Source organism: Jaculus jaculus, chromosome 1 (genome assembly GCF_020740685.1).
Source record: "Jaculus jaculus isolate mJacJac1 chromosome 1, mJacJac1.mat.Y.cur, whole genome shotgun sequence".
NCBI classification, from domain to species: Eukaryota; Metazoa; Chordata; class Mammalia; order Rodentia; family Dipodidae; genus Jaculus; species Jaculus jaculus.
Window position 1 is genome coordinate 83,279,719 of NC_059102.1, and position 18,379 is coordinate 83,298,097.

At 40.6% G+C, this 18,379-nt stretch overlaps 1 protein-coding gene across 5 annotated transcripts in view; it reads right to left on the minus strand.

Annotated features, from left to right (window-relative positions):
* Ttc39b (tetratricopeptide repeat domain 39B) overlaps positions 1 to 18,379 on the minus strand; it is a 170,709-nt gene that overhangs the window by 43,688 nt on the left and 108,642 nt on the right. For all 5 annotated transcript variants that reach the window (XM_004658434.2, XM_045152182.1, XM_045152184.1 and 2 more), the window contains 5 exons: positions 17,303 to 17,410; positions 13,672 to 13,803; positions 12,740 to 12,816; positions 8,032 to 8,099; positions 5,666 to 5,730 (listed from right to left, as the gene is read on the minus strand). In XM_004658434.2, coding sequence (XP_004658491.2) covers positions 5,666 to 5,730; positions 8,032 to 8,099; positions 12,740 to 12,816; positions 13,672 to 13,803; positions 17,303 to 17,410 — 450 coding nt within the window. The remainder of the gene's footprint in view (positions 1 to 5,665; positions 5,731 to 8,031; positions 8,100 to 12,739; positions 12,817 to 13,671; positions 13,804 to 17,302; positions 17,411 to 18,379) is intronic.

Sequence of the window (18,379 nt, forward strand, 5' to 3'; positions counted from 1 at the left end):
ACAAATAATTATTTTTTTGTTTCTGTTTTTTTGAGGTAGGGTTTCACTCTAGTCCAGGCAGACCAGGAATTCACTATGTAGTCTCAGGGTGGCCTCAGACTCACAGTGATCCTCCTACCTCCTCCTCCCGAGTGCTGGGATTAAAGGCTTGCACCATCATGCCTGGCAAGATTTTTTTTTAAGGCACAGCTGGAGAGATGGCTTAGTGGTTAAACTCTTGCCTGCAAAGCCTGAAGACCTTGGTTTGAAGCTCAATTCCCCAGGACCCACGTCTGCCAGATGCACAACAGGGCATATGTGTCTGGAATGCTTTTGCAGTGGCTAGAGGCCCTGGCGCGCCCATATTCTCTCTCTCTTTCCCCTCCCTCCCTTCCTCATTCTCTGTCTGTCACTCTCAAATAAATAAATAAATAATAAACAAAAAAAGCAAAAACAGAACTCCCATATGACCCAGCCATATCACTCCTGGGCTTAAACCCAAAGGATGCCATATCCTACCACAGAGATATTTGCATACCCACAATTGCTGCTACTCTATTCATGGTAGCACGAAAATGAAACCAGCCTAATGTACATCAACAAAGGAATGAATATTAGGATAATATGGTATATTTACACAATGAAAATTTATTTATCCATGACGGAATAATGAAATTTCCAGGAAATGGAGGAAACTAGTAATATTAACTGAGGTAACTCAGGCTCAGAAAGACAAATATCACGTTTTGTCATTATGGATTCTAGGTGCCAACCTTTATGTAAGTGTATTTATGTGGGATTGAATAATGTGTGTAGAGGCAAAAGCCAGATGGGGGAACATGAGAGGGAGAAAAAAAGTTTTAAGGGAGATGGGTGGGGAGGGTAGAGAACACATTGATACTAAAATGGAAGGGGCATACTGAAAGTGGAAGGGTATAAGTAGGAATTGGAGTGAGTAAGGAGATGGGGGAACAGAAAGAATGGAGGGGCAACTAAAGCTAAGTATGTAAGAAAACACCATAAGAAAATCTACTTTGTAAATTAGTTTAATTTGTTTAAAAAAGCATAAACAGGGCTGGAGAGATGGCTTAGTGGTTAAGCACTTGCCTGTGAAGCCTAAGAACCCCAGTTCAACGCTCAATTCCCCAGGACCCACGTTAGCCAGATGCACAAGGGGGCGCACGCATCCCGAGTTTGTTGGCAGTGGCTGGAGGCCCTGGTACGCCCATTTTCTCTCTATAGACAGACAGATAGATAGGTAGGTAGGTAGGTAGGTAGGTAGATAGATAGATAGATAGATAGATAGATAGATAGATAGATAGATATAGATAGATAGATAGATAGATAGATAGATAGATAGAGATATATAGAGATATATATATCTGCCTTTCTCTCTGTCTGTCTGTCGCTCTCAAATAAACAAATAAAAATAAACAAAAAAATTTATAAAAAAAGCATAAACATTCTGACAATTCAGAATATCCTGGAGGGTGAAGGCCCAAGTGAACAGATTTTCAAATAAATGAGAACAGATAAATAATAATAATAATAATAATAATAATAATAATAATAATAATAAAGTAGACCAATGGGAAAGACAGCTAATGAAGTTCTTCACCCTGGAAGTAAATAGAAATGCATGAATAATATAAAATATAATAAGTGTAGTGCTAAGTAGAGAAGACTACAGAATGTGACTTTAGAACCAAAGTGTGACATAATACTGCGAGGTAGGCATACTACATTAACATATGGATAGTATCAAGACAAACTGCAAGTTAAGCTACTTTCCAGTGTTCCTATACTGTGTTGCAAATAGTTCAATACTAAGTCTAAACTAACTAGAATAAGCCAAGAAGGACATTATAGTCACTACAGTAGCTATAAAAACTAGAGATACAAAAGAAATATATGAAATACCTTAGAATTACATTAACAAAGGATGTGAAAGACCTTTACAATGAAAACATAAAAACACTCAAAAAAGAAATTGAGGAGAACTTGAGAAAATGGAAAGACTTCCCATGCTCCTGGATAGGCAGAATTAACATTGTGAAAATGGCAATCTTACCAAAGGCAATTTACAGGTTTAATGCAATGCCAATCAAAATCTCAACATTGTTCTTCACAGAAATAGAAAAAATGATCTCAAAATTCATATGGAAAAGCAGAAGGCCTCAGATATCCAAGAATATCCTCAGCAAAAGAAACACCTCTGGGGGCATCACTATACCGGATCTAAAGCTATATTACAAAGCCATAGTAATAAAAACAGCATGGTACTGGCATAAAAGCAGGAGAATAGACCAATGGAACAGAATCAAGGACCTGGATTTTGGGTCAAGTAACTACAGCTACTTGATATTTGCTTCCTGGAGGCAGTGTATTGTTGGGGGTGGGCTTATGGGTATTATAACCAGTTTCCCCTTGCCAGTGCTTGGCACACTCTCCTGTTGCTACTGTCAGCTTATGTTTGCCAGGGGGTGATGTCCACCTTCTGCTCATCCCATCATTTTCCCCTACCATTGTGGAGCTTCCCCTCAAGCCTGTAATCCAAAATAAACCTCTTTTTCACAGAAGATGCACTTGGTTGAGTTATTTCTACCAGCAATGCAAACCTGACTGCAACAACATTTGACAAAGGCCCTAACAATATAGCCTGGAAAAAAGACAGCATCTTCAACAAATGGTGCTGGAAAAACTGGAGATCCATATGCAGGAAACTGAATCTTGATCCACACATCTTGCCATGCACAACATTCAAGTTCAAATGGATCAAAGACCTCAATATAAGACGAGAAAATCAGTTAATACTGGAAGAAAAATCCTGAACAAAACCCCAGTAGCACAGGATCTTAAACAATCACTCAACCATTGGTATCTCATGAAGATGAAAATTTTCTTCACATACAAACATACAATCAGCAGAGCCAATAGATTACCCACAGAATGGGAGAAAATGTTGCTGGCTATCCAACTGATAGAGGCCTAATTTCTAGAATCTACAAAGAACTCAAAAACCTAAACAATAAAAAGTCAAACAACCCACTCACAAAATGGGGCAGTTCTCAGAGGAAGAAATACAAATGGCAAACACACACTTAAGAAAATTATCATCATCCCTAATCATCAGGGAAATGCAAAGTAAAACAACTATGAGATTCCAGTTTACCCAAGGATAGGAAACTTTAAAAACTCAAAGGGAAATAAATGCTGGCAAGGATGTGGAGAAATAGGAACCCTCATCCACTGTTGGTGGGAATGTAAGATATCACAACCAATTTGGAAAGCAATATGAAGACTCCTAAAAAGGTTGAATATAGTGTTGCCAACAGACTGGGCACTTAACCTAAATGCTCTCTGCCTCAGTTCAGAGAGATTTACTCAACCATGTTTATAGCTGCTCAATTCATAATAGATAAGAGCTGGAATCAACCCAGATGCCCATCATTAGACAAATGGATAACCAAGATGTTATGGTATATCTACACAATGGAATTCTACACAGCAGTAAGGAAAAACAACAAAATGAAATTTGAAGAAAAATGGTCAAACCTGAAACAGCTCATTCTCAGTGAACTCACCCACTAGAGAAAGATAATGGTCATACAGTCTCATTCATCTACAGCTCCTGACCTGAATCTACCAGAGATGCTGGCATACCTAATAAGCATCTCGAGGACTAGACTATAGGGATGGTGGGGCAGGAGGGGAGGGTAAGAGTGGGGGTGGGCCACACAAAACTGGACCCAAATGGCAACGGTACCATAAAATGCTACATCCTAAAAGACTAAGTAGTTGAACCTTCATCAGGACCTTAGAGGAAACACCTGAATCATAAGGCCCTGAAGAGAGTATGATGAAGACTGACCTTAACCTCCTCCTGTTTCTCTCTGTGTGTCCCATCTTCTCTCTCTTCTCTCTATCTCTTTTATATTACTTATAGTTTTTCTTCCTTCTCTTCTTGGGCACTGACCTGTAACTCCCAATACCAGCATGTGGCCACATAATGAGGTGTTGATCAGAGAGACCTACAAGGTTTCCCAAAAGAAGCCAGATTCCTATCAGAGTACTTGATGACCCACTACAGGTTAGTGATAAGACCCTACCTCTGAAGATACCATATACTGTTGGTATGTAACATTGAGTGACCTGGCTGGAATCTGGAAGAGAGTCAGTCCCCAGACAGTTAGCTCATCTAGTGCCAGAAGGTGCTACATGAGCCACTGGAGGAAAATGACCAACATCTGTCCAAGCAACTCATGGTCTAAGCTACTCAGTAGCAAACAACCTAACATGATGCTCACACAAGTGCAATAGAGGTGCACAGACACAGTGGGAAACCAGCTGCTCTTGATTTGGCTAACTGATCTGCTCAGTAGAACGGAACCCATAGCTGGAGCTGGGAATCAAGTCAGAGCCATATCCAAAAATGAACTCACTCTCCATTTTCAAGCTCCCACCAATCGTGGGCTACAAGAGAGCCTACACCTGTTAAATTTTCTCTAAAAAAAAAATGGTTATCCCATTTATCTGGCACTAACTTCACTCTCCACTGGAGAATTTGCTTCTCTTTTTCAGATGAATGCACATTCTAAGGAGAAAACCAGCCCATCACACCACAAAAGGGCCCCAGCTGAAACTAAGAGTATTTGGGGAAATGAGCAAGAGTGCTGCTTCCTTGGTGAACCTGGTACCAACACAAGGATGAAGGAGATAGACACAGAAAATACTCAACTCTTACCAAGCCAGATATCCAGAGACACAGAGGTTCCCAAGACCTCATCACTGAAGCAGATCTAATATGAACCCTACATGGCTCAGGGAAATTTGTGGAAGAGGGAGTGGAAAGAATGTTAGAGCCATACATTGGGTCATTATGCACACAGACATTGTATCTTACCCATAACTGATGGCTAACCCCACAATACACAACCCATATTCCTCAATATGGAGGGTCCCTTCAGAGGAGGGGTGGACAGGTAGGAGGCTAATGATGGTACCAACATGACTGGATACACTGTGTACATAACTAATAAAAATAAGTAAATAATTTTTTTTAAGTAGAGATACAGTATTACAGCAGATTGTACAATTTTTTTTGTTAGAGTATACTAGGCATGATGGCACTTGCCTATAAGCCCAGCACTCTATAGTCACAGTCAGAAAAAACAGGAGTTTAAAGCCAGGATATACTATGTAGCAAGACCTTGTCTCAAAAAATTAAAAATAAAACAAATATATAAAATAAAATGAATAAACTCTTCTTAGGAAATAAAATGAATAAACTATTCTTAGGAGAGAGAAGACTATCTGAGTAGAAATCATGTCAGCTGTTTTCCTTCCCACTATACCTTTAAAGGGGTATTTAAATTCAAATCCTGTTTTATTTACATTTAAATCCTGAACATTGAACATGCCAGCCAAAATCAAGTGCCTCTTACCAGTATCAAATGAAGAAAAACCTAGTCATACTCAGTTTCTAAGAATTTTGAAGAACAAAGTTGTTTAAGCACAAGAATCACTTAGAAGCCACATCTTAGCAAGGTGTGGTGGCATATGCCTATGCTTTCAGATACTGGGAAATTGAGGCAGAAGAACTATGAGTTCAAGGACAGCCTAGGCTATAGGATAAGACCATGTCTCCAAAAATAAATAAATTGTAGCCATGTTTTTTGTAACTTACTTATATATTTGGTAACTTGTTCTAATTTTGAGTCCACCTTTGATGAAGTTGATCATATTTTCATCCTGAAAAATAATAAAAATTGTATAATTAGAGCACTTAGAAAAAAAATGTTAAACTATCCTGATGGGGTGTGTGTGTGTGTGTGTGTGTGTTTTGCTGGGGACAGATCCCAGGGCTTTAAGCATGCTGGGCAAACATCCTACCACTGAGCACACCCCCAAGCCCAAATCTTTTGAGGACGTAATTTTGAAATCAATACATTCTTCTTGCTTTTTGTCATTTTTCTTACAAGTTAGAGGGTAGTGAAAAGCCACTTTAAAGTTCTTGCATGACCTTGTATTTTAAGCAAGTAGCCTCATACATTCAGAGCTAACTGCGGTACAAGCCCGCTTTACTGAAAGTTTCATCTATGGAGCACTTCCCTTTTGGGTTCATAGTGCCTACAATGGCTGACTGTAAGAATCCACTCAAAGGCCAAGCTTTCTGTCCATCACCCCAGGAAATGAACAACAGTTCCTCTTCACTGGGTGCTTCAGCAGGCAGTTTATTTAGTGTGTAAATTTCATTCCTACACATTTCCAGACCAAAAATCACTGGTCTCAATTCTGAAGTGGCTGTCACTAATATGCAATAGGCTGGGACAGCAGATTTTACTTGTCTATCAGCTGTATGGCATTTTTAGGATCAGCATTCTCATAGGGTCTCTTGATAAATGAACTGACTGGCTGCAGAAAGTAACGTTAATAGACAGTGCTCCAGGGACAGTCCTAGGTTTCATATTTCCAAGCAGGTCTCACTGATCTACAGAGATGATAAAAGTGTCCGGTACTTTACTGTGCACTTGAGTGTCCTTCTGAAGCAAACAAAAAACTAATTGTGTTTCCTTACTCACTACTTAAATCAGTAAATGCTAAATTCATTACACAACTTACATGTTTATCTTCTTTCTTTAAGGACTCTTATATTTACCTAAGTTCTAATATAAGCCATGAAGACATTTTATTAAGTTAGATTAAAATATGATTCAAATAACAGCACTGCATTTCATGATTCATCAAACACTGACCAAATGCCTATTTTACACTGGGCACGTGAATGCAAAAACATCCTCCCAAAATAGACAAAAGCAGCATGATATGCTAAGGGGCGAAGCACAAACGCTCACGACGCCATGAGAACACAAAGTGGGGAGTGAAGATGTCTAGACCCTAGCATCAGTGTTCAAAGCACAACAAATGACTAGGGCATGGCCAGGTGAGGGAAGGCGACACTGCTGAGAACTGTGCAAGCACACCAGCAAGCATTAAGGGTCACTGTGTGCTAGGCCATCCGTATTCACAGACATCCTCGCTGGTGAACCATCTATGCATGGGTTCAACACATCCCATCAGGAGCACCTGAGGCCATGAGTAAGTAGAGAAGTGGGAAATTTGGAGGGACACACCAGTTCATTTGAGAACCCCTCCCCCATTTGTGATATTCTGATGCAGAACAATGCCACAGTCAATGCAAGCCACTAAATGCAGAATAATGGGTGAGCATCTCACTCTTGGTAGGGCACTCAATTTCAGAATGGAGAATGAGCTAAAAGTAAAAAGAAATTAGAGACAGGGTCACAAGGTTGCGTGCAGTCTGGGCAGAGCTGCTCAGTAAGCATGCTGGACGGGATACCAAGGATCAAAATGGGGAAGAGATGGAGCTGGAAAATACATTAACAACCACAGAGAATAAATATGAAAGTGACTGGGTATGTGGCCATGAGGAGGTAAAAGCCATGCATAGCTCCCACAAGTCTAATTTCAAGTCCCCATGTGGCTTATAAGAAAAAAAAGATTCTGGTTTAGTGGCTTTTTAACACTGCTCTTTCATGGGAAGGAAGAAAACAAAAGGGAGATCAGACAGAAAGGGAGGGGAAATAAAACTCTGAAGCATCCCTGACAAGTGTGGCTAACAGCACACAGGGAGCTGAGCTTTACTCAAACAGTGGTGCAAGAAGACCCTGGCCAAGATTACGGAGCCTCCTCAGCTCGGGCCACTCCAGTGTGCAGCCCTCCATCACCCCAAGTGCAATCCAGAGTCACCTCAGTTTCCACGCTAATAGGTAACATGAAATCAGGGGTGGCATTTGCAGGCACTTTCTTTAAGAGGCAGTGATGGCCAAAACACTGAAAATTCAAAAAAGACACTACGTGCATTTGTGTAGAAATAACACTCTCTGGAGTCCTTTTTCAGTCACCATTTACTAGAATAACAAGTATCTTTCACGATCACTCAACAGCACTAACACAGAATGGGCCACCTTTTCCTGTACAGTATCTGCAGGCCCCTCACCCAACACCAACTGCAAGGCAAGCGTTCATTACCTGCACAAACGTGAGAGCTGCTTTCTGTAGGAGACACTCAGCATAACAGATTTCCGCATGCATTTCCTCTATTAAAAACAAGCAAAATTATATTAAGGCTATCCCACATTCACAGTTATTCACAGTAGATGTTCTGAAAAGACTGCAAGGTAAATGAGCCCAAGAAAGAGACACAAAAACCTAAATGGCTTTGGGGCTTCCATAAAAATGGAATGATAACTTGTTCTGGAACAGATCTTCCTATCTATGAAAAATGTCTAGGGACATCATCTCCATCTTTGACCCCATTCTAATGTAACAGCAGAGCAGGGTGCTTAGTGTCAAGAGACCCAAACCTGGTCATAAGAGGAAACCAACTGTTTGCATGTCAGTGACAAGGTCTCACTCTGGAGCCCAGGCAGGACTTGAACTATGTAGCCTAGAGTTGGCCTTGAACTTGTAGCAATCCTCTTGCCTCAGCCTCCTGAGTGCTAGGATTATAGGTATTAAATGCTTGACTAGGAAACCAAAAACTTTAACAATGTGAACTTTTTAAAAGTTTGTAAAAGATGGAAAGTACTTTTAAAAAAATAGCATGGAAGTTTAACACATTTATAAAGACTTTTAACTCCATTAAATTTATAAATTCTAGTTTTTAAAATATGAAGCCATGAGAATTGTGACACTGATCAGATACATTACTAACCTGAAGAGACAGTGGCACTTCCCTAGAGCTCTGTGAAAACTGCAGTCCTGGATGCTGAGGTCAGGACTCCAGGTAAGCACAATGATAGAAAAGGAATTGCACCATACCAGCTTTAGGGTAATTTCATCATTCAGACATCAGCACAAGCACAAAGTGCTCATGAAAAGGAGCTATCAAAGCTAAGCCTGTCCGTCCCAGGGACATGTGGAGTACCCCAAAACACTTGTCCCAGCTTTCTAGGCAATCCACTATACTGGCAGACACTAGAGAGAGATATTTTACATTTTTGCACAAACAAAAACATCAGATTCCTGCTTTCCTCATAGGATGTGAACTGGTTGTTCTTTAAGTAATAAAACGGGAGAGAAGACTGCCACATGTTAGCTATGCAGACTCTCTCCTGCCCTGTCCATACTGTCTACTAATAATGTCTCTACTTGGCAGTAGAAGGATTAAATGAGGTGCTGTGTGTAAAGCTGGTCAAAGACATCACACACTTGATAAATGCTAGCTTTCTGGTAAAACTCAGAAAGCAGAAAGTCTTTTCATGTCAAGGGAAAATGACAGGAAAATAGGGAATCATCTGTGTTGCTGGGAATGGTGTTAATCAGTCTAGACAATGTGATTTCTTTCATTTACACACACCCAGAACCCACTGAATTATCATGTGAACTCAACTATCTGCCATCCTCATATTCCATATATTCAACTTATAGAGAAGCAATGATGCAGCTAAGATCCCCAGCAGGATGCAAACAGAGGAACCCACGACAGGCAGAACTTGCAGACTTGGTGCTGTGGGCACATGTGCAGCCTGGCAGCATCAAAAGTCGGGGGTCACAGTCCTTAGAACACCACCTGTCTAAGTGTTCCTTTAGTTTTTCTCAACGTGAAATTCAAACTGCTCTATAGAGTCACCTGAATATCCTCCACCTAGGAAACTCTTCAGCAAAGTAAGAACTGTCCCAGGTTATTAACTCTAAAAGCTGTCTCAGGAACAAATGAATGGCATGGAGCTAATGTACCCCCTGGGAAAAGGACAGGAGGCATGAGATGTGTCAAGGAAAAAGAGGGCTGTGAGGCTGGAAAGGTTGGTTGGGGCTACAGGGTGGACAGTCCATAGAGTTTAGTGTTGATTCAGTTGACAACAGCAAGTCCTTGCACGGAGGTAAGCAGGAGAGTGACTCAACCAAGATTAGACTAAAGGCAGACAGACTGAAGAGCAGAACCAGGCAGTGCAAAGAAAGCAGAAGACTGTGAACTCTGTAATCCATGTGTAGGTATCCTTCCTATGAACTCTCTTTGGTATCCTAATCGCTACATGTGAATTTCTCTCTCTCTAAAGCCATTCTGAAACCTGTTCCATATCTCCCAGCCACAAAAAAGACCAGGTGTGTTCCCCAGAAGCCTATGATAAGGAAATGTGCTCACTCCTGCATACAACTCAACACTTGAGGACGTAAATGGAAATGACTAAAAGGAAGACAAATCACATACTAAAGCAACAATGTTCTGACATGCACCCTCAAATACAAAGTCTGTTTGGGTTGCAGGGACAGCCAAACTCTCTGGGGAAGAAATAAGACTTTTACAGACATCTTCTTCCTTTGCTGTGACTCATTTACACTGGGCAGTTCCTTCATTCTCAAAATTAATCACTGGGTTTAGGAGAAGGTAGCCTCCAGAATGCCAATTAACTAAAATTCCTTAATCTACTGAAACAAAGAACTGCATCATGCACGGAAAGGTTAACTAAGCTCAGACTTTCCATATAGTCTAAATATATGCTTTGGAATAAGCTACAGACACAGGCTAGGTTTTAATAATTAGTAGAAAGTAAATTTCTATCCAGATTTCCCAAAGTACTCTGTCCAAAGACATTATAAAAAGGTAAGAATGCAAGATGTGTAACATAATGAGAATCCTACATTTCCTTTATCCTACAGGAGAAAATGCAGAAACAGTGGAAAGCGTTATGGTCTACGGAAAGAAAGCAGACCAGGATTAGCCCCGCTCTAATAGGTGGGTCCCTTAGTCATGTCTTTAATGTCTATGTACATCAATCACAAAAATTAGGTTGGTTAATGTTAAATGAAAGCACAAAGAAGGGTGTTTGGCATATAGAAAGCACATTTTAGAAATGGAACATTATATTTCTTTATTATTTATACTCACACCAAAAAGGGAAAAGAGGAAGAATGGGCTGGGGAAGGTAAGAGATAGGAGCTTGCAAATGGAAGAGTCACGTTTCCTTGGGTCCTATTTAGTCTCCTACCAACCCACTCTGCCAGACTGCAGACCTGCCAGTGCCTGCTTTTATTCTTATGGATACTTAGGGACCATTTCTTTTTTTTTTTTTTTTTTTTTGGTTTTTCAAGGTAGGGTCTCACTCTGGTCCAGGCTGACCTGGAATTAACTCTGTAGTCTCAGGGTGGCCTTGAACTCACAGTGATCCTCCTACGTCTGCCTCCCGAGTGCTGGGATTAAAGGCATGCGCCACCACGCCCGGCACTTAGGGTCCATTTCTTAAGAAAAATAAGATGGTTTTCAGCTGCCAGGAGTAAACAAGAAAATGTCTCTGGGTTCTATCATGATTGAGTGTATACCATACCCAGTTAGAACAAGTCCTAAAGATGGACTGCTGTATGTCATAATCCTATTCAATAGTCAACACTCTAAATTCACATCACACAAGGGTGCCCAACTTCTCAGATGTTCCAAACAAGCTGGCAATACTTGCCTACAAGATAAGCAATGCTTCAGGCTAAAACACACTCAAGGTGTGTGTGGACCATTAGAAATGATGAACAACTAGTTCTAGAACTGTTTTTGCTTTAGTCAGCCATGACCACTTCTAATGTTTTCTGCCCCCTACCTTATCTAGAGAACAAGCTTAACACATAGAAAATGAGTTGCAAACACAGGTACAAATTCTCCCGCAATGGCAGATGCTTTTGAAAAGTAATGTCTTCTTCTGCAAGATTACCTAGAGACTTCTTTCTTGTAAGCCACTCTCTGGTGAGCACAACACTAACCAAGCAGCTGGTCAGGGATCTCTCATGGCAGCGGAATATCAAGTCACTATCAAGTGATGACAGGAATCATTCCTCCCAATCCAGCTGATCAGTGTGCTATAGGAATCCCTGGATTCCTAATTATTCCTCAAGTCCACAAACTGAACATCTTCACCAGCCATGTAAGGAAACATTATCACTTTTTTTTAAAGCATCTACATTACTTTCCTTTGGAAAAAAAAAAAAGTTAATAGTTTTTAGGCTAGGAGTGGTGGCACACGCCTTTAATCCCAGAACTCAGGATGCAGAGGTAGGAGGCTCACCACAAATTCCAGGCCAGCCTGAGCCTACATTGTGAATTCCAGGTTAGCATGAGCTAGAGAAAGACCCTACCTTAAAAAAAATAAAAAAAGTTAAGAGCTTTTAGAACATGAAATTCTCCGACATAGATGTAAGACTATAAAGCAGCTTAAGTTTTTGGAGAAGAAAATATCTACAAATATGTTGAATTTTCAAACCCTCAGTCACAGTAATTCTACTTTTAGGACTCTACCCTAAGAAATAACTTGTAAAAAATACATGAAGACATATGTATAAGGACTTGGGGACAACAAATTTGTTAACAATGAAAAACATTTTTAAAATCATGTACCTGTCTTTCAATAGAGAAAAATCAAATAAATGATAATAAAGCCATCTAATGCAGCACTAAATAGCTCTGAAATGAAGCACACTTATGTGTACTAATCTGGGAACAGATCACACTGTAGAACAATATGTATTATTTGATTGGAGGCTTGCAAAATACATGAAAACAAAGCACATATGCGGCTCATGTTTACAATTGTGCCTGTTCATAAATGTCTATAAGGCTTCAAAATCAACCACTAACAAGGTGACCCCTGGAAGGTGAACATGATAGGATAAGTAAGACATTCCATTCCCTTTGTATACTTTACTTCATATTTCTTAATAGACTACAAATCAGTTATTTTAAAATGTCTCTTACCTTCACTCAGTTGTTCCAGTGACCCCCGAGAAAGAAGACTTGAGAAAGATTCTACAACTGTGCATTTTTTCCTGTATCTGCATTGAATAAACAGAAGGAAAAAATAACAGCATCAGATTGATCTCACTGCCACTGACATTCATTTCAGTCACACTCATATCAAGAAGCCACCAAGTTGAACTCTAGACTCTGAAGTCTGCAGGGCAAGAGACTACCTCCTCCCAACCCTGAGCACCTTAGCCCAAGCCCTAGGCTGCCAACTGTGGCCACAACCTATGTTTACTGAACAGTGTGGACAAGGCCCACTAATCTTGTATACACACACAGTGCCTCTCCTTATCTCTCTGGGTAAAACCAGAGTTTCTAAGAAGAGTGGCTCCATAGGTGGAAAGTAGAGTTAAAACACATTTGGAAATGCTCTTCACTTGCAGGTCCTAAAACAGAATTCATTTAACCTTGCCTTAATTCACCAATACCAGTAATAAATAGCTTTCCCTAAGATCTTCCAAAACACATTCTAACAAGCCCCAAGTTCCAGAATGTATGTTTCTTAAGCAAATAAAACACTCATTCCCTTCCAAATCTGTAACCCCTCATGCAAAGCAAGCTTGACCTGGTATGGCATGTGGTGCTTACTCTCTCCTGAAAGATGCTCTCTTTCAGCCCCTCTGAAGCCTCCCTTGGACCTCCTCTATACCCTGGCCCCATGATAACAGTGAAGGTACGGGTGTCAAACAGGGTTCATACTATAATTCTTCATAGAACCATTTGAACTCTGCTGCACAAGGCCAAGAAACATTGAGGCTAAAGCTCTTTTCTGTAGCTCAGGCCAACCTTAGCAAGAGTTCTCGGTCCAGCAAAGGGCATTCATTTTATCACACAGGCAGGAAGGTTTGGAGACTTAGCTCAGATATTTAACTACCCATTCATACTTTTGGCAGGTTTGCAAAGCGTCCTTCATGGCAGAAATGCCATTTTGGATGTCCTGTTGCTCAAAGGTCATGACAGCCTGCAACACTACAATGGTACTGTAGCCCAAGGCATGGTACATACTCTCCTTGGCCCTAAAGAGAACACAGGGAATTAGTCCATTTCAATTCAGTTGGAGTGGGGGAGACCAAACAAACAAAATAAACAAAATACACCACCCTCTGCTTTGTCTGATATAAAAAATAGCAAACCTTAGTCATTGCACATCCTGACTTTGACAGTAATAACCTTTATTCTTTCACAGTTATCACTAAAATCATATCCACTGTGAAAGGCATATCCATGCAAACTCCAAGTGCCAAGTGCCAAGGACTTTGCAGTGAGAAGCCACACATCCAGAATAAAATGCTCAAATGAACAGCATGCTTTTCTCTATTTTAACACAAGAGGGCAGCCTGTGGTTTCACTCCTAGAAGTTTCAAAGCAAACCAGTTTTTTCCAGTCAAACAGAGGGTAATGTATGTCTTAAAATGTGAAATATCACAGGCAAGGAATTCTAGCACTAGGGAAGAAGAAGCAGGATGATGAGTACTTGAAGGTTATTTCCAGCTACATAAGGAACCTGGGCCACATGAAACCCTGTCTCAAAACTAAAAGAAAACAAAATAAGCTAGGCATGGTGACGCAGTCTTTAATCCCAGCACTTGGGAGGCACATGCAGACGTAGCAGGATCCCCATGAGTTCAAGGCCACCCTGAAACTAAACAGTGAATTCCAGGTCAGCCTGGGCTAGAGGAAGACCTTACCTTGAGAGCCCTCCCACCAAAAAAAATCTTTTGGGCTGGAGAAATGGCTTAGTAGGTTAAGATGTTTACCTGTGAAGCCTAAGAATCCAGGTTCAAATCCCCAGGACCCACGTAAGCCAGGTGCATGCATTTAGAGTTTGTTTGTAGTGGTTGGAGGCCCTGGTGTGCCCATTCTATCTGCCTGCCTCCTTCCCTCCTTCCCTCTCCCCCACTCTCCAATAAATAAATAATTTTTTAAATTTGAAATGAGGGGCTGGAGGAATGGCTTAGTGGTTTGGGCACTTGCCCACAAAGCCTAATGACCCAAGTTCAATTCCCCAGAACCCATGTAAGCCAGATGCACATGATAGCACATACATCTGGAGTTCATCTGCAGTGGCTGGAGGCCCTAGCATGCCCATTCTCATTCTCATATTTTCTCTCTCCTCTCAAATAAATAATTAAAATATTTTTAAAATCTGAAATGAACACCTAAATTAAGTATATTTGTGACAGAGAGAAAGAAAAAAGCTAATTATTTCAAACTGTCTTCTCTCCAGCCAAAGGCAAAGGAAGCCAAAAAATTTTTTTTTTTTTTTTTTTTTTTTTTGCAGGGAAGGAGGTGGATAGACTGGGCCACCTACATGAGCCTTGACCAAAGTAGATTTTGTAGCTAATCTACTTGTAATATCTGAAATTCTTAGGTCAATTCTTGCTGATTAAAGCTATCAAGCTCTCAGTGATATCTGCTTCTGAGAACCTAAAGATGTTAATTGGTTTGCACCTATGGCAGACATCCAGATTCCCAGGCCATGAAGCATCACCATCTCTTCTTAAAATTTATATTAGTTATTTTATATGTAAAGTTTAAAATATCAGTGTCAGGTTTTATTTAAATACTAAGGCTCAGCAGTCTGGTGCTATGTAAAGTGCAGATCACACTCTTTTATCTCATGCGTAGTTTGTCCTGCACAATGAGGAAACCACAAGGAGTAAAAGCCTCCCAAAGTCATCAACTGTGGTTTCAAATCTCATGTTTTTAGCTGAGCTCTTTCCAAGAAGGCAAAAAATTAACAGATTCAAGGAGAGGAGAAGGATATATGCATGAAGATCACAGAATGTAAAACTCGACTGAATACTGGTTTATTTTTAATCCTAGATGGGTGTCAGGGGCAGAAGAAAAAAGGAGACATGTTTGAAAAAACGAATAGAGACAGGTCAGGAGGCTCAGCGAGGGGGCAGGAAAGAAGAAGGAAAAGTGGGAAGGTTGGGTGAGGGGACAGGAGAGATGATGATAAGGGGTAACTGACCAGGAAGAGACAAAGAAGTCTGAAGGACATTACTGATGACTCAGTCTGAGGGATGGGACTCCCCACTTCTGTGGCTAAGCCACCCTCTAGCAGATTTCAATACAAGATCTCAGCTTCATCTAAGAATGCAGCTGTGTCTGAAGGCGTGCAAGTCACAGGCATACTCCAGAGCGGACTGCCCTCAGAGAGGGCTGGGAAGCAGCTGAGCTCAGGATGCTTTGCCAAGTTTGAAAGGCTCACAGGTACTAATAATTGAAAGCAAACTGCTTAACACATTTATTATATAAGTAAGGAGCCCCAGTAATATCCATATTATCTTAAATATGATTTAGCACTGAGGTAAGATATTCCAGTTCTTTCCTATTTCAGAGGAAAACTCCCTTCAAAGACACTTAGAAGAATCCATAGAAATATTTCACTTGGCCTGGAGAGATGGCTCAGCAGTTAAAGGCACTTGATCACAAAGCCTTCCAGCTCGGGTTTGATTCCCCAGCACACAAAGTTAGATATGCAAAATGATGTATGTATCTGGAGTTTGAAGCCACAAGAGGCCTTGGTGAGCCTACATACACTCTCTTCTCTCCCCCACCCCCAAGTAAATAAAAATATGTTTTAAGCCACACATGGTGGTGTACACCTTTAATCCCAGCACTCAGGAGAAGAGGTAGGAGGATCACCATGAGTTTGAGGCCACCCTGAGGCTACACAGTGAATTCTGGGTCAGCCTAGGCTACAATAAGATCCCTCCTCAAAAAACAAAACAAAACAAAAAATTAAAAGAACTATTTCACTTAAGAAAAAGAATCTTGGGCTGGAGAGATGGCTTAGCAGTTAAGCGCTTGCCTGTGAAGCCTAAGGACCCCGGTTCGAGGCTCGGTTCCCCAGGTCCCACATTAGCCAGATGCACAAGGGGGCGCACGTGTCTGGAGTTCGTTTGCAGAGGCTGGAAGCCCTGGCACGCCCATTCTCTCTCTCTCCCTCTATCTGTCTTTCTTTCTGTGTTTGTCGCTCTCAAATAAATAAATAAATAATTTTAAAAAAATTCTTTAAGAAAAAGAATCTTCATGTAGCGTTGCAAGCTACCCAGATGACAACATTTGAGCAAGTATGGAAATGAAAATATGAGAATTACAAATTCTTTTCTGATTAAAACTGAGGAATATGGGGCTAGAGAGATGGCTTAACAATTAAGGCACTTGCCTGCAAAGCCAAAGGACCTTGGTTCGATTCCCCAGGTCCCACATAAGCCAGATGCACAAAGTGGCACGTGCGTCTGGATTTCATTTGCAGTGGCTAGAGGCTCTGGCATGCCCATATTCTCTCTCTCTCTCTCTCTCTCTCTCTCTCTCTCACTGACTCTTCCTGTGTCTTTCTCTCTCTCAAGTAAATAAATAAATAATATTTTTTAAACACTGAGGAATATTAAGATGTCTCAAATTTGGTAATAAATTTTGAAACAGAAACAGATGAGTTAATGTACATGCATGATATCAAAGAAACATTTGATAAAATTATTTTAAGAAAATGAAGTTACTTACCATGGGCGAAGCAATTCTAAGGCATCTGTAAACTTGTTACTCAGAAATAAGTTCAATGCCACTGCACACTCATCTAGGCCACTCCTGAGATCCACCTTGGATGATGAACTAAACATTAAAAAAAAAAGAAAAGAAAAGGAACGTCTATAAATTTTTACTATCTCATTATTCCAAGAAGCACATGTGTGTCTTATGGAGACAGAACAGGTGGAATTCCAACTTTGCTACTTACTAATGCTGGGACAAAAAAATTTCCCCACCCTCTGTAAGCACGATGATCTGAAATCTTTAAGAAACACAGCCAACAACAAGAAAAGTTGTACACATAAATTATATGCAACAGGCATTACAGAAACAAAACGTGAGCATTCAGTGAGTCTAATGAGATTTAGAAGTATGTGTGTGTGTATGTATGAATGTATGTATCGTCTTCATAAGAGAATGAAAGAAGGCCACAGGCAGTTTAGACAGAGAGAGGGTTTTCGTTTATTTTTCTTTTAAACAGGCTCTCTCACTCTGTGGTCCAGGCAGGCCTAGAACTCACTGTGTAACCCAGGCTGCCATAGAACTGATGGTGATCCACCTGCCCCACTTCCCAAGTGCTAAGATTATAGGCATGTACCATTACACTCAGCTGCTGGGTCATCACTTTCTAAGCCCCAATATGAACTAAAATTTTCTGAATAACAACTTTTAATAGGAAAATGTTTCAGCAAGTAAATGAAGAGGAGAGTGATTTGGCAGACAAAAATTCTCAAGAAATAAATTTGAAGGGCTTGGGAAATGGCTCAGCAGTCAAGGGTACTTTCTTGCAAATTCCACAGACCAGGTTCAATTCCCCAGATGCACAAAGTAGCCTATGTGTCCAGAGTTTGTTTACAACAGCAAGAGACCTTGGTATGTCCATCTCTCTCATTTATATTCTCCTTATCATAAATAAAATATTTTTAACAATGGCTAATGAGCAGTTGGGAACATAGCTCCAGGCATAAAGCCCTAGATTCTATCCTAGCACAGCATAAAAGTAGGTATGGTGGCACTTCCCTATAATCCCAGAACTCAAGAGGTGCAGGCAGA